This window comes from Pleurodeles waltl, chromosome 6 (genome assembly GCF_031143425.1).
Source record: "Pleurodeles waltl isolate 20211129_DDA chromosome 6, aPleWal1.hap1.20221129, whole genome shotgun sequence".
NCBI lineage: Eukaryota > Metazoa > Chordata > Amphibia > Caudata > Salamandridae > Pleurodeles > Pleurodeles waltl.
Window position 1 is genome coordinate 1524082584 of NC_090445.1, and position 16445 is coordinate 1524099028.

Genomic DNA, 16445 nt, shown 5'->3' on the forward strand with positions numbered 1-16445 from the left:
ACAGGAAGTGTACGGTGGTAGAGTAAAAGGTGTTTGAGGAGGTATCAGTTGGAAACATTACACTCAGTGCCAGCGGTGGCTCATAGTGAAAACTTGGGGCCACTTAATTATTTATTTATCTTTACGAATTGAGCTCTGCTTACAAGTAACATTTGACAGCATACCATGAGCTCATTTTCGCCTTTTGGTGGTCACATAAATATTGAACCCGTGAGTTCTAGAAAAAATCCTATTTTTAATGTGTGGGGGCTTGTATCAAACTGAAGACTATATAGCACTAGCGATAGTTAAAAACACATACCGATTATATATATATATATATATATATATACACCTCAAATTGTCGCAACAACGAGGGCCACTCTTTAAAGGCTCTTTCCAGATAAAATGCACGTACAGAAACTGTTGTGTACATTTTCGTGAACTTGCTTAAACGCTCGTTAAACCTCGTAGTAATTATGCCATAATTTATAGGCATGGCCACTTTAAAAGTGGCTTTGGCGTCCAACTTCTGTCAACTCTCAAACGTATTTCAACAATCACGGACATGTGTGGCTTGTTTAGTGTTAGAGAGCACGAGGTGCTCGGCGTAGTTCAGGAGTAAAGAATTGCGAAGGTCAGTTTTAAAAAACATCTATAAACTATCCTCTGACAAAGTAACTTTAATTCGACCTTGGCAGTTCGTACGCCCTGTGCTATTCCAGTGTTTGATCTCTGAGTGCTCTCCAGATGTAATTGTATGTGTAGGGTACATATTCCTTGACGCATCCTCCCACGCACAGCCGACCCTTTCACAGAATGACAGCCTCTCTACCGACTTCCGCCTCCGCCGTCCTCCCACGCTGGAGTTCTATGTGCACTCTCTTCCGAGATCTCGATCCGACAGGCGCACACAGCGCCGATAATGACAGGCAGGCCCGTCTCCTACCTGCAGCGAGTGGCGCGCGGCGCCTCCGGGGCTCTGAAGCCTGCACTGGGCGAGGGCGAGCAGCAGCCTCTAAGGACGCCTTATCAGGACCGGCTGCCCTTTCCGGCGATGTCTTCTGGACGTTCACAAAGTCAACATGGATCACATTTGGGCCAGAGGCCAAAGGTCGCAAGCTCCAGAGGGTCAACCAAGGGGTCGAAAAGGGTGAGCCAAGGCGTGACCTTTAAAGAAACAAAAATCTTCTTCGAAAGATCAAACTTAAGTACCCTTGGAGAGAGTTATACACCAATGAAGGTGGGCTGTACTGGGGGGAAACGGGAGGACTGCGACAAGATTGTCCGAGGAGACAACCTGTCCGGCCCTCGTGTTAGATAGGAGGAGGGCCTGTAGTCAGATACCCGTCATGCGTGACTCCAACTTTTGGCAAATAAATGGTGTCGCCAAGATCTCACAGATGCCTCCTGTCTAGGGTCTATTTTTGGCTTAAACCCAAGATATAGGGGGTTATTCTAACTTTGGAGGAGTGTTAATCCGTCCCAAAAGTGACGGTAAAGTGACGGATATACCACCAGCCGTATTACGAGTTCCATAGGATATAATGGACTCGTAATACGGCTGGTGGTAAATCCGTCACTTTTCCGTCACTTTTGGGACGGATTAACACCTCCTCCAAAGTTAGAATAACCCCCATAGTGTTCTCAGGATCCGGTGTAGCCGTTCCATCAGGAGTCTAACGATTCAGTCCCCTGTACTGTGCCAAATTATCTCTTTCAATCAACTTCATGCGTGCCTTTGTATCACATTACAAGAGTTAGATAAGTCAGAGATTGTGAGTTAGTGTGGGCTATTTTAGCTCATACTGTTGGTGGCAGAGACGATTCCAAACCCCAACGAGGAATATGCCCCTGCAATTGTAGCCTGTAATTCCTACCTCTTTCACATAAAGCTGAGTATCCCCTAGGCAGACCTTTGAGAGCAAATTGTTCCTCAGATTTGCAGCTCAGCACAAAGGCTGCTCGTTATACCAATTTCTCAATCAAGGCAATCTGATATAAAATGTTGTGGAGAAGCCTTACAAATAACAGAACAAAACGTAGCTGCCTTGCTGACAGTAAAACTGAGTGTGACAGACTGAAGTAGGCAAAATTATTAGGCTAATAATTTGATAGAACTACGAAGCTTAACTAAGTAAACATTTTTTTTTTTAAAAAGCATCCTCATCTTAGTGGAGTGCTGCTTGATTACCAAGAATAAACAAGCCCACATTTGTTGTCTATAGGATATGTTATCCAGATTACAAATGTCACATGGCAAGCCTCCTTGTAAAACAGACAACCTGTCAACGTGATCTTTGGGTCGTAAAGAAAGACAAAAAGAATCACCCTATGTAAAGAATTTCACACTGTACACAGGAGTGATGTGAACTTTCTATAGTTGCTTGAAAATGATTGGTTGTCCGCTATTCGGCCTGGTGGTGATATGATGAAAATGTAGACTTTGTGGGTAGAAATGCACACTGAATATGGTTGCAGATACATTCTCAAATGTTTGAAACTTTAGAAAAGATAAATGTAACTTTTCAGTTGGCTTTGTTGACAGTAAGGGATTCATTAGTCTCTGATGCGAAGCCAGCATATTTTAATTATGAGCTGTTTAAACTGTGTGCAAAGTTGGTTGAACTAATGGTGGTGGTAGAATAGCGCAGATCAGACAATGATGAACCAGAATTTATTCAGATTAAAAAGCAAATGATCTTCACAAATATTTATTTTTAATAATGTGAAAAATTGGTTATAATACCCATCTAAGGGAGCCATAATTGATTAAGAATGAAATCATGATTGCATTAGTATTAATTGAATACAGTATTAAGATTAATTGAGTAAATAATCACCTCTCAGTTTGAAAGTGTTTTGAGTAATTCTAAAGTATGTGGCACATACCACATGAGAAGAGTCATGAGTGAGTCTATTCGAGGGCGCAACGCATTAGAAGTACCTTTTTTTATTACAAAGCAATAGGAAAATGGATTAAAAAACATGTATATACTGAAAACACCCGGAAATGCAAATCTTTTGATAACATAAGTGCAAATATTGGAGAAGTCAAATGAAATTGCAAGGCATGAGCCCTATCTGACCTGAGGCCAAAATATTTTTTGGTTTGAAACTAACGTTTAACCCTTATAATAAAACTCTCCTAATTTGGCACAGACCTGACCCATTACCACAGATTATATTTTTTAAATATAGTGCAGATTGATCAATGTGGTCAAAAGTTGTAGATTGTGCCTTATTTTTAGATATTATTTTTTGTTGCTCTCTGCCAATCAGAAACAACCGGACATTTTTACAGAGATGTGGTGTGAAGACAGTTTGTGTAGTATGGATCCTTTATGTGGGTTGGTGTAAATATATTCATTTTTTAGAGATTTACAATTTAAAAACTTACAGTTTTGAAGGTTTTTTTTGTTTGTTTTCTAACTTGTGTTTATTGAGAGAAATAAGGTTAGTATACGTTGAGAGCACATTGCATTGAGCGGTAACAGAACATACAGCATAGCCAGAAGTACAATTCGGCAGATAGTCATGACATAACAAGAGGGGACCCTGGGTTTTCAGGACGTGGATGAAGTCTGGCTGGAAAGATTTGTCAGAGCTGTTTGCCTGGATCCGGATGAGGGGGTGCAAAAGGTACCGCCTTGCCCTTGGACAATGGGAGTGGGGAAATGGGTTGGCTGGGGACACATCCCCTGAAGGATGAGCTGGGGGAGAGGGGTTTAGACACCTAGAGGGGTTGGTCTGTGCGTCATCAGAAAATGGGTAAGGGATGGGTCAGAATTCTATAGGTGGGATTAAACAAACAGTTGTGTCGGGGTCATCACGTTTGTAAGTTTTTGTACATCTGTAGTCGATCATGTAAACCACAGGGCAGGTGCCATAAAATATTTGCATGCACAATCAAGATCCCTGGTTGGAAAATATGAGCGACTTTATGCCTAAATGAGCACTTCGATCCGAGAAATTGGGATTAAACAGTCGACAATGGTTAAGATATACAGAATGGTTTGTGTCTGTCAGTAATGATGATTAAAACCAAATTTTACAGGGACCCATGACATATTTTCCATTCTTCTTAGTGATCCATAGAATATTGTCCTTGTTTCTCAGTCCCTAAGAAATCTGTATTTTTATCACTGCAGTTTGTATGTAGGTGTGTGTGTGTGTGTGTGTGTTTAAAAGCCATGACACAATTTTTCTCCTTTCCTCCTACAAAATCTTTCTCTTGTTCTCGTTTCTGATAATTAAATCTTTGATTTTTTTTATGCTTTCACAGTCCCTCGGATCAATGGACACCCCAAACTGGAACGTCACTGGGAGCCAGCGGCATACGACAGTGCCTCCACGGTGATGAGCAGCGAGCTGGACTCCAGCAGCTTCATCGATTCGGATGATGACAACACCAGCAGGTGAGGGACTCTGTGCTGTACTGGAGATGACAGTACTTACTAATGCACAGGATGCAGTCTGGTGAACATTTGTCATATGCACTACAGCAGTGGTTCCCACCCTGTGGTCCAGGGACCCCTGGGGGTCCGCGAAGCTTCCTCAGGGTGGTCCACAACTGCTTAGAAAATTAAATAATATTTCAGATTAGGTCTCCAGCTTTCAGTAATGACTCAGTGGGGGGTCTCCGGTTTCCAATAATGATTCAGTGGGGGTCCCCGAGTTCCAGTAATGATAAAGTGGGGGTCCACAGAAGTCAAAAGGTTGGGAACTACTGCACTGCAGTATAACGTTTCATTGCTTGAGTTGACAGTGGTAGCCTATGTCATTTTCCAAAAACACAACAAGAATGACCCCAGGCATATTTGTGTCCTTTTTGGAGTATGCCTATGCTTGTCCTTACCTCCTGAAATATAATTTGTCTACAGCTTCTTAGTCCTTTATTTTCATTGATGACTTATAACATGGAATTTTGCAAGCATATGCTCCGGTTTGCTCGGTAATGCCTGCAACTGTTCTTCAAAAACAAAAAAAAGCTGGATATTTGATTTTTTTCACTCTTAACCTTACCTAAATTAGGCAGATATGATAGCTTCTGCTGACATTTTGGTGAGTAATGCACCCCCTAAGTCACAGGTTTAAACAGTGGCAGGGTCAGGTCAGCCGTTTCTTCCCTCAGATTTTGTTGAGAGTGCTCAAAGTTGGGTAATTTTAACACTTTATATAGAGACCAAAGGTCAGGACAATGACAACGCACAGAGTGTGGTATTTAGATCAGCAAAACTTGCATAAAATGTAGTATATTGATTTCTGTAAAATACACATAGGTTATTACATTCTTTCACGACCACTCAGGTTACAGATGTGACCCCAGGGAGAGATGGTTACGAATTGTGTAAATTGTTACTGGAAATACTGCACAGTTCAGTGCAGTACGAAGCTTAAAAGAGGCAGTAGAAATCTACTCCAGCCAGCTGCTAGAGGCAAGTTACTCTCACTCAAATTATTTGCATCTGTTCCTGACACAAATTATAGCCTCACTCTCGTGTAGAAGCCTTTTTCGTACATTACACTTTACTTAGATGTGAGACCTCTAAGTCACTCTGAGTAATTGTGGACTAGTTTGAGATCCGATTTATGGGTTCGACAGCCACCTCCATATGATCATTTATCTACCTCTTCAGCACCGAACCCACATCCACTGAGAAATCAGGAGCACCGTCTGATTCTTCATGTGTTTTAGGCCCCCTAGTCCTATGGATGGTCAAATTAGTGCATCAGTATTGATTTTTTTGTCACACGGCCCCACCCTTTTCTACTCAACGCGCAAAAGGTTAAACTACTTATTGATGATTGTCCAATACCTACTTGGCTATCGCAATGTCACATTCGAGCATAAACAAAAGATCTTAAGAATAGTAATCCCTACAAAACCACTTGGCTAATGTGATACACAACCTAAAGAAAGCGAACTGTGCCAACATAGCCCTGGAAGCTATATGTCAATATCTCATAGAAGTGGGAGGGGAATTAGATCTCAACTTTCACTAATAATCAGTTCTTAATTACATGTAAAACCTCTTTAACAGCTAAGCACCATGTAGACCTCTACACTCAAACAGAGTAGAACAACTTTTCTTTCTACCATTTGGTACAATACCAGCCAATTCTGGATTCATGACACAATTGAAGACCATGGTGTGTTGTGAGTGTTATGTTTCGTCTGTTAGAGATTTCCAGCATGCTGAGCAGTTTAGCTTTATGCCAAGTCAAAACTCCCTGCGTCCCACCCTCCTGCAGTAGGGTCGGATTGAAGAAACCAGAGGTGCCACATCCTGCCCAGGTGCAAATGGAATTCCAAGCGCTTGTTGGAACCTATGGCATCTACTGCGCTTAGACTTGCCAATCTATGTTCTGTACTTGGCATTTTATGCCCACACGTGTTACGAATCAGCTTTCACTACATGTAGCAACGCATCAATAAAGTAAGCATTTGGGTAATTACATAATTAGAAAGATGAATAGAATATCGTGCACACAGTGCTCATGAAACAAGTCTGGTAGGAATACTCTTGTCTGTAATAACTAACATTAAATGAGGAACACCTTCCGAGTTACAGTAATGTGTAGAATATCTCGGTGCATAGGCAGTGGCATAGAAACAAATACGAGCGAATTAGGCTAATCCTTTTGCTCTCCGTGGCTGCCGGAGCTGCAGGTCTGCTTCTGCAGAGCGCCAAAAGTCGCCTCTGGTCTAATGAAACCTTTTAAAATATGTCTTGTGTTGAAAAATTAAATTCATTCCTTGCCAGCGGTAACTGGCCGAACTGATCCCTCAAAATAACAAAAAGTAATCATAACTCGCTCACGAGAGCACAGCAGGTCCCAAGTTATTCCTGCAGAGCTCTTTACTATATTTTAATGAAAAAAACACCACGACACAAAATCCAGGCCAGGGCAAACACGCGGTGCACAGAGCTTATTTCTTGTAGCGCAGAACGCGTGCCAGGGAAGCAAGTAGAAAGAGGCACTCTTCAGGTATAGAAGGCCGTTCATTTTGGGTGTCTGAATTCAGCATTATTAGAATGTCTTGCAAGCGAGGCACATTCTGAAGACCAAGCCCGGAGCACTGGACAGGTACAGTAAGACACCGCTTATGAAAGGTTTTTGGGGTTTCTTTTGTGGAAGAGGGTGGAGGGGATAGCAGGCCTGGAGTATAAATAGCATTTCAGTGGAAGCAGCTGAAAGCATGGAATAGTTATTCTGCTTGTGCTGTGGTTGGTAAAGAAGGCTTTAAGTCCCATCAGTAGGATAGGAAAAGTGATTGACTAGGCCTTGCGAGGTATCTCTGCTGTGAGAGGTCATCTCCTTCTTTTAAGAGGATAATTGGTTTCTTTGTCTAAGGAGAGCTTTCCATGTACGTTGAGATAAAACTGAAGATGTAAAGGGGGTTGTGTACATTTTAAAGGAACTTCAAAGTTGTCTGAACGTTCCCAAGGAACTTGTGTTAGTAGTTTCAATCCAGATTATCCAGGGGCCTTGTTGATCACAGATCAATATTTGTGAACATCAGGGTACCTGGATCATAGCCCCTGGGAAGCTTAATTTTAAAATTAAAAGTTGATTTAAAAAATGATCTACAAAATGTTGGTCCCTGTGGACAGAAACTTGACAAAAACGTCAAGCACAAGGAAATGCTGCAGGAGTAACTCTTGAAAAGAAATCCAGACATTTTAATTTCATACCTCAGAGGCTGGTGTTAGAAATACAGATTACTGGGCTTTAACGTGGTTTTGAACAGATCCTGTAAATATATGCACAAGAGATCCGCTTTCATATTTGCATGGAAGGCGGGGGTCTTTGCTCTTATTTGTTTTTGTTTTGCACTCCTGAAAGGCGTTAAATCAAAATACTGGAAACCTGTATCAATTGATTGCGGGTGGCACAGACATCACATCTTAGTACATAGTGTACTAAGGGAAAATCAGGATATTTACTGAAAGGAAGAACCTGTTCATGGCCAGTGTGTGTGGGGGCAGAATAAGTCCCACTCTGAGGACAACTTGTGCCTTCTTCCTCCAATTCTCTAAGCTGTGGCGTGACTCTCGTTAGGAGTGAGAGATACCCCTAGTTACAGTGTTTGTTTTAAGTTGATCGCCCCATTTACTCTGGATCCATTTCACCAAAAGCCACCACTTTTTCTCTGTAAAAGGAACTCTATTGCGTACGTACCCTACTGCAAAGCGCCTAGCCGAGATTCATCCTTCTGTGAACGCTAGATGAAACACCCACTGTGTCATTTGTTGCATTTGTACGTTTTCATACCATACTTTTTGTACTTTTTCATACCATACTTTGTGGTGACCCTGTGAGAGCTCTGTGTAAAGTGCCACCCACAGCGCCCCACTTCAGACGATCCCCAGAAGTGTCTGCTTCATACCTTCTACCCCGAGGTCGGGTAACATGTAACTACCAGAAGATCGTTCCATCCATCTGCAGTTCCAGAAGCTTCCCTAATAAATCACTGCTGAGAAACAGGTCTCTGCATAGAGAGCACGACTCACAAATACCCATCATTAGGATCAATTTTGTGTCGCAAGAATTCCAGGCGCTGTTGCCTCACGTTTATGGGTAACTGCTCAAGGGATTGCCTGCGGAGTAAAGAAAATATCTGTATGTTTTTCCACGAGAGAACATCCCTGAAAATAATTTATCATGAGATTTTATAATTGATGTCTAAACAACATTGTTAAAGAAAAATCCTAAAAGCACTAGTTGTAGGGACGTTTTCATTACATCCAAAATACCTATTAATAAAAAACACTGAAATTCCCTGATTATGGTTTGCAACGCAGCCATTCTTCTCCGAAAGGCACTGCTAATTACTTTGTACGTGACATCGAAGATGTCACGCCTACATCGTACTCCCTAGCTATAATTGGGGCATGACTAAGTGGGCTCTGGGTATAACGTGTGGCCGTTTGCCACAACCTTCGCTCTTTCACTTTATCTCCAAGGGCTGCTGTGCACAGCCATTGACCACATCTGGAAGGCTCTGAGTGCAAGGTATCGCCTACAGCCACTCCTGGCCCCCACACGCTTATTCCAAAACCCACTGGATACCGAATGTGGCCTTAAGCCATCCCCTGTGTCCAGTTTCTCTACCTTTACTGCAGTTGAGCCTGACCGACTGCCATGCCCAGCGAGCATGGGCACTGTCTGTTTTATTTAAATACAGCCTTTGTCCACTCCCTCTGCCCATACTGCCTGCTGTCCTCAGGGAATGGCATCTGGCCATCGTGCTACTCAGTCCTACTTAATACAGTACCCACATGACATTAACTTAATGCAGCACTTTTAAGGTCAGGCTTGGAGGCAGCTCTAGTCCTGTTGGCGTTCCACACTGCGCACAACCTGGATGGTTGTCCATGTTGGGTTGGACGCATGGCCTGACCCTAGGCCAGACCCTGCAGGCAGTCCCTCACGGGCATGACCAAATGCTGTGCCCAGCAGTATGTGCCTGCCCAAGCCATTTGGACACAGACCTGCCGGGGGACAGACCATGAGAGCAAACCCTAGTTTCTGTTTAAAAATAAATATAATTAATTAGCCCACCGAATTAAGGCTGGCAGAATGGGGAGGTCTGCAGCATGAATCTTCTAGTTTCACATGTTGTACATTATTTCGCCAGTTAGCGGTTGTATAGTTGGGTCCAGAATTGTATTTATTTAAGTAATTTAATGGGACACAATTTTCTGTCATGTCCATCTTTTCATGACATCAGACAGGTCCCCTGTGTATGGTCACCATATTCACATTCTTTTCTTCGCCATTGGGTCATAAAGCTGGCATCTAAGGATCATTGAAAAGAATTCGGAATAGACTTTGACAGCAGCGGACAGAGCAGCTGAAAAACTGGAGAAAACAAAGGAAGGAGCATAGCAAGATGACAGATTACCACTGTATGCCACTGAAAAGTAGTTGAGCTAAGTGGAGAACCTCAATGCAGGGCTAGAAAATATGCATTGGAGTCCTGAAACTGTTGAGGAAATGGAGAACATTCCCTTTGGGATCTGCCCCACGTTTGCTCAAGAGAACAGCCACAAAGTCTGCAACCACAAACGTCCCAGAGACTACACCACCTAAGGCTGTGAGGTGTGTGCCAAGTTCCACCTGGGGACACTCTGGACTGGGGAAAAGCAGAGGTGGGCACAGTACCCCACCATGCAGAAGCAGCAGAAATGGCAAGTCTCCTTCAGGGACCTTGGTATATCCTGTGATGATAACAAAACACTGAAGAAACCTAGGTGGTGCAAGGGGAGAGGTTTATTGAGGAGAGCATTATTGAACTTGAAAAGGAAGAGGTAATGAAGAAGGCGCAGAAGTAGCGAGAAGGCAAGAGGCGCATGACAGTAAAAAAACAAAGGCAGAGTGGGCCCAAAACAAAGCCTTCATACTCAAGAAACCCAAAGACCCATCCACGCCTAAACTCTCACTGAGCAAAGGGAGATCAAAACAAAAAAGGTGCACGGACACAAATGTTGGACCACTATCTGAAAACAGCGACTGAGGTCAGGAGAGGGAAAAGGATCTGGGGCAAAGTATGGCAACTCTGAAAAAAAAGACAGTACCCACCTTCCAGGCCGAACAAAGGGCGCTCAGGGTCAAAAAGAAAAATAGCCATCTTCAAGACGAAATGGCTGTGATCCAAAAGAAGGGGGATTTCGATAAATCCCTGAAAGGGTTCTGAAGTCCTTCAAGACCAGTAGCAGAAAAGAGCAAAGAAGAGGAGCAAGTCAATTTGTAGCCACTGACTACACCTGAACCCCACGAAGAAGAACAAGAATTCCTCTATGAGGAGGAGGAGTTGTGCAATAATGCCCTTTCCAGGACCTGGCAAGATCTCAACACCAATGGACCAGAGGAGTTTGTTGATTCCTACTCTTCGAGGCTTTCAGCCCCTGATGACATCCTAGTGTACAATATTCTTGTTAAAAGAGCTGCCAACACCTTTGAGGTGCAGCCTGAGAAGTAACAGTCATTAGCTTGCTTTCTGCTTGGGTCGCTCTTACCGTCACAAAATAAGAGCTCGTAACTTCAATTACTCCCAAATATCCTAGACCAGGGATAGCAGGCCTTTAGGGAACCAGCTTCATGTAAGACTGCAACTCCACAGGCGGAGAAAAATACAAACACCTGTCAAAAGTCTCCACATACATAAAAGGGAATGCAGTGGTGAACTTAATAATAGTGGCTGCAGCCAGAAAAAGAGACAATGCCCTACATCAAATGGGCTCCACCAGACAAGAAAAGCAAGAGAGTGCAGATGGTGGGATGCAAAATGTAGAGAGTGGCTGTCGCCCAATGGAGAATAGCTAGCTCCAGTGCACTTCTCAACTGCTGTGGATAACAACAGTGGGAGGCGATCAAGGAGTTGATGCAACATCTTTCCGACCAGTATTAACAGAGGGCAAATACCATCATCCATTAAAGCAGTATGATTTCCAACACCCGTCGAAAATCAGTCTTGAATGGCATGGACATTGCTGGCAGACAGCTGTGTATGGGAACTATACATAGGTGACATGCTTGGCTCTGAGTCTCTGCGTTTAAGATTGAGAAGCAGTGTCCATGATAGGCACCTCTTTCACTGAAAGTACATCGGTTGGGCCCAGCAGTGAATGATGCCTTCTAATAAAGTTAAAAGGTCAACAACACGTCAAAAGAAGCCTAGCAGTTTCACAGCCCTATGGAAAAGGGTCCACACGAATGAGAGGGCCTTCAAGCAGAACATGTTTCAACCCAGTACTCTACAGACATGGTTCTCTACATAGACCGGGGCACAACAAACAACAACCTCAACAGTGGCAATTCCCTTCAACTCCACGTCAGACCTAATGAGGCATGGCCAAGGGAAGGGGCCACACCCCAGAAGGTTTAGGGTCATCTGGCAGTTGACACCCAGGAAAGAATTCTCCATCAGCCATTGACAGAACAGGAGGGTTCATCTAAATGGACATCAGTCACCTCTGGCAAGAGGTTAATGAACATACAACATGACTGGTGTACTGAACTCTTAAGGAAAACACAACAGTGAAGAAAAAAAAGAGAACTGCCAAGAACTAAATCACTTACAGCAAGATTTAGAGGGACAAATGTACTCTGTCTACTTCCTAGTACCAAATCCAAGTCAAACACCAACACCAATTACTGATCTCCAGTTCTTGGTCAAATTCATAAACACAAAAAAAGTCAAGATGATGTCTGCAGGAGGAAGACCACATGACCATAGACCTCAAAGACGCCTTTCTACATGTGCGGATGAACAACAAGCTCAAGAAAGTCCTCTGATTTGTCATTAACCAATTATACTATTAGTTCAGGTTAATCATCTCTGGGATAAAGTCAGCACCCAGGGTGATCCAGGGTATTTGCCAGATGTTTAGTTATTCTAGCAGCAAATTTGGGAAGGCAAGTGATACATGTGTGTTCTACCTACGATTGGCTGGAAAATGCAAATTTCTTTCAGACTCTGCCAAAGAAGCAGAAAAACAGCCACTTATGCCCTACTCAAGCTGGAGTTTTCATTGAACTGAGAGAAACTGTCCCCGTACCATAAAAGAAAAATATATTTCTAGGAGCAAGACTCAATTCCCAAGGAATCCAAAGCACTCCCCACAGCCAAAAGGATCCTGGCAAAGACAGCACAAACTCACCTATACCAGAAGGGTCAATCTCTGCCAGTGAGGACAGTTGGGAATTAGACAGATATAATACCCTCATGTATTCTGCTTAGTCCACATGCCATACTCTAGATAAGACCAATGCAGGAGCGGCTACAGAACAAATGATCACAGGCAGTGAGAAGTTGGAAGATCTAGTGGTTGACACAAAGACGTTAAAGAAGAAGATAGCATTTTGGAACTTGAAAAATGTAGCCTTTCATATAACTGACAGTGGCCATCATCAGAAACGCATCCCCTAAGGGGGACCTGAACATTAGGTGTCTATGGAACCCAATGGAAGCAGTAAAATACATATATGTGTTGGATAGAACACTGATTTCCGGGCCCTAGTAGCTTTGCATGCACTGGTAAAAGGGAAAACAGCGTATTTCTAGGTGAGCAACACAACTATGATGTTTTACCTCAACAGGCAGTGGGTGGGGGGAGGGTCATCTGTGCTGTCAGTGTTGTCTCAAGGCTTTTAAAAATGGGTCTTTCACAAACACATAACTGTAATAGCAATAATGACGGACCGGCGACTCTGAATAATTAGCCGAGTCCTTGGGATGTGCTTACCAAGGAGCCTGATCCCGACTTGGGGATGGGCGACCTGACTTTGACTTAGCCAGTTTACTTCAATGTAAGTGACCGGTACTTTTTTCTACCCTTATATTGTGATTTTTGTTTACCTGGAGAAGAGCTGACTCACGTCTTTAGTTATTGGTCCTGATGAAGCGTCATTGGATCCGTGAGGACCACACGACGCGAAACATGTTGACCCTGGTTTAGGGGGATTTCTAGAGTGATAATCCTCCTAGTTTGTTGCTCTTTGAGAGTAATTGAGCATCGACACTCAACCTATTACTTTCCTTTTGGTTTTAATCTTGGTCTTCATCCCAGAATATTGATTAAAATGATGAGATATGTAGTGATGAATAACCAATTTTATTTATAATTTTTTCTGTTCTCTCCTTTGTGTGCTGGTGCCCGAACGTAGGCATGCCTGTCCAGATAGTTTGAACTCACCAGTCACTATCAGAACAGTACGGCTTGGTGCCCCCTGTGGGGGAGTTGTGTGTGTGGATGAGGATCTTGAATGTGATTCTCTTGTCTATGGGGAGCCAGTGAAGGGATTTGAGGTGTGGTGAGATTCGTTTGCGGCAGGGGAGGCCAAGGACGAGGTGTGCGGCTGTGTTCTGGACTCTCTGGAGTTTGCGTTTGAGTTTGAGTGTGGTGCCGGCGTAGAGGGCGTTACCGTAGTCCAGTCTGCTGCTGATGAGTGCGTGGGTGACTGTTTTCCTGGTCTCTGGGGGAATCCATTTGAAAGATTTATTTAGAATGCGGAGTGTGTGGAAGCAGGAGGAGGTTAGAGCATTGATTTGCTGTGTCATGGAGATGGAGGGGTCCAGGATGATGCCGAGGTTGCATGCGTGGTTTGTGGGGGTAGGTACGGAAACTAGGTCAGTGGGCCACGAGGAGTCGTCCCATGCGGTTTTGTTGGGGCCGAAAATGATGATCTCGGTTTTGTTGGAGTTGAGCTTGAGGTGGTTAGTGGTCATCCAGTTGGCGGGGTCGAGGAGTGCAGCGTGTAGGTTGGTTTTGGCGGTGGTGGGGTTGCGGGTGAGGGAGAGGATGAGTTGGGTGTCATCTGCTTAGGAGAGGATAGTGATTCTGTGTGCTTGGAGGATGTTGGCTAGGGGGATCATGTAGATGTTGAAGAGTGTGGGGCTGAGGAAGGACCCCTGGGGGACTCCGCAGGTGATCTTGGTAGTGTTGGAGTGGAAGGGCGGAAGGCGGACTCTCTGGGTCCGGTCGGTGAGGAAGGAGGTGAGCCAGTCTGAGGCTTTGTGGCGAATTCCTATGTTGTGGAGGCATGTGCGGAGTGTGTGGTGGCAGACGGTGTCAAAGGCTGCGGAGAGGTCTGGGAGGATGAGTGCCACGGTCTCGCCTTTGTCGACTTTGGTCCTGATGTCGTCAGTGCATGCGATGAGGGTGGTCTCCGTGCTGTGGTTCTTGCGGAACCCAGATTGTGAGGGGTCAAGAGTGTTGTTTGCTTCGAGGAAGTGGGATAGGAGGGCATTGACTAGTTTCTCGACAACCTTGGCGGGGAACGGGAGGAGGGAGATGGGGCGGTAGTTGAAGAGGATCTCCGGGTCGGCTTGTTTTTTTTTGAGGAGAGTGGTGATTTCCACGTGCTTCCAGGTGTCTGGGTAGGTGGCGGAGTCGAAGGAGGAGTTGATTATGTTGCAGAGTATGGGGGCGATGGTTGGGCTGGCTTTGTTGTAGATGTGATGTGGGCAGGGGTCAGAGGGGGATCCGGAGCAGATGGAGTTCATGGTTTTTTCAGTTTCTTCGTGTGTGGTGGGGGTCCAGGTGGAGAGAGTGGTGGAGAGAGTGGGGGTTGGGTTGGGTGAGTGAGGGGTGTGTGTGGTGGGTGTGTGTGGTATGAAGCTGTTGTGGATGTCCAGGATTTTGTGGAGGAAGTGGTTGGAAAGGGCGTTGCATAGGGGCTGTGTGTGTGAGGGGTCTATGTTGCTGGCTTTGGGTTTGACAAGTTCATTAATGATGGTGAAGAGTTCTTTGCTGTTTTGAAAGTTGTTGTCAAGGTGTGTCTTGTAGTGATGTCTTTTGGCGGTGCGTATGAGTTGGTGATGGGTGCGAATGGTGGTTTTGAGGGTGGAGAAGTTGGTTGTAGAGGGTTCTAGTCGCCATACTTTCTCAGCTTGACGGCATTTGCGTTTGGAGCCTTGGAGTTCAGGGGTGAACCATGGGGCGTTCTTGATGTTGCAGGTGGCGATGTGTTTTCTGAGGGGGCTAGTGTGTCTGCGCAGGTGGTGATCCACTTGGAGAGGTTGTGTGCTCCTGTGTTGGGGTCGTTGGCGGGGGGGGGGGGGTGGGGTTGTGGGCCAGTTGGGAGTTTAGTCATTCTGTGGGAATCTTGTCCCACATGCAGTAGGGTGTGGTGTGTTGATGGTAGTGTGTGGGGGGTTTGGTGAAGGAGAAGTGGACGCAGTGGTGGTCAGTCCAGAGGAGTTCGGTGGTGTGGGTGTAGGCTATGTGTTGGCTTGCGGTAAAAATTGCGTCGAGCGTGTGTCCTGCTGAGTGGGTGGGTGCGGTTACCAGTTGTTTGAGTCCGAGATTGGTGAGGTTGTCTAAGAGGGAGGTAGAGTTGTGGTCTTGTAGGCCTTCTAAGTGAAAGTTGAAATCACCGAGGAGGATGTAGTCTGTGGAGATGAGGGCGTGCGAGCTGATGGTGTCGGCGATGGTGTCGCAGAAGGCGGGGCGTGGTCCTGGTGGTCTGTAGATTAATGTACCTCTGAGGGTAGAGTTGTTGTTGATGTGGATCAGGAAGTGCATGTGTTCTGTGTTGTTGATAGTGTTTTGGGAGCTGGTAGTGACTTTGATGGTGTCCCTGTGTAGGATGGCGATGGCACTACCTGGCCTGTTGAGGCGGTCTTTTCGTTGGAGTTTGTATCCCTTGGGGGTGGCAATGGCTATGTCGGGTTCTGAGGAGGGGTTGGTCCAGGTTTCTATGAGGAAGGCGATGTCAGGTGAGTGTGATGTGATGAGGTCCCAAAGTTCTATGGCATGTTTGTGAAGGGAGTGGGTGTTGAGGAGCAGGCAGTTGAGGCGGTTGTGGTGGGTTGTGTTGGTGTGGTGCGTGAGGGTGTTGTTGCGGGGTGTGTTCTGGTTGTGGGCTGGTGTGCGGCGGGGTTGGTTGGTGGGGGCAGAGCGGGTGAGTCTTGCGTTGGGGGTGTTGTGTTTGTTGATGGTGGGATCGCTATG

General features: G+C 45.0%; 1 protein-coding gene across 6 annotated transcripts in view; it reads left to right on the forward strand.

Moving 5' to 3' along the window:
* DVL1 (dishevelled segment polarity protein 1) overlaps positions 1-16445 on the forward strand; it is a 523691-nt gene that overhangs the window by 442825 nt on the left and 64421 nt on the right. For all 6 annotated transcript variants that reach the window (XM_069241071.1, XM_069241067.1, XM_069241072.1 and 3 more), the window contains one exon: positions 4265-4397. In XM_069241071.1, coding sequence (XP_069097172.1) covers positions 4265-4397 — 133 coding nt within the window. The remainder of the gene's footprint in view (positions 1-4264; positions 4398-16445) is intronic.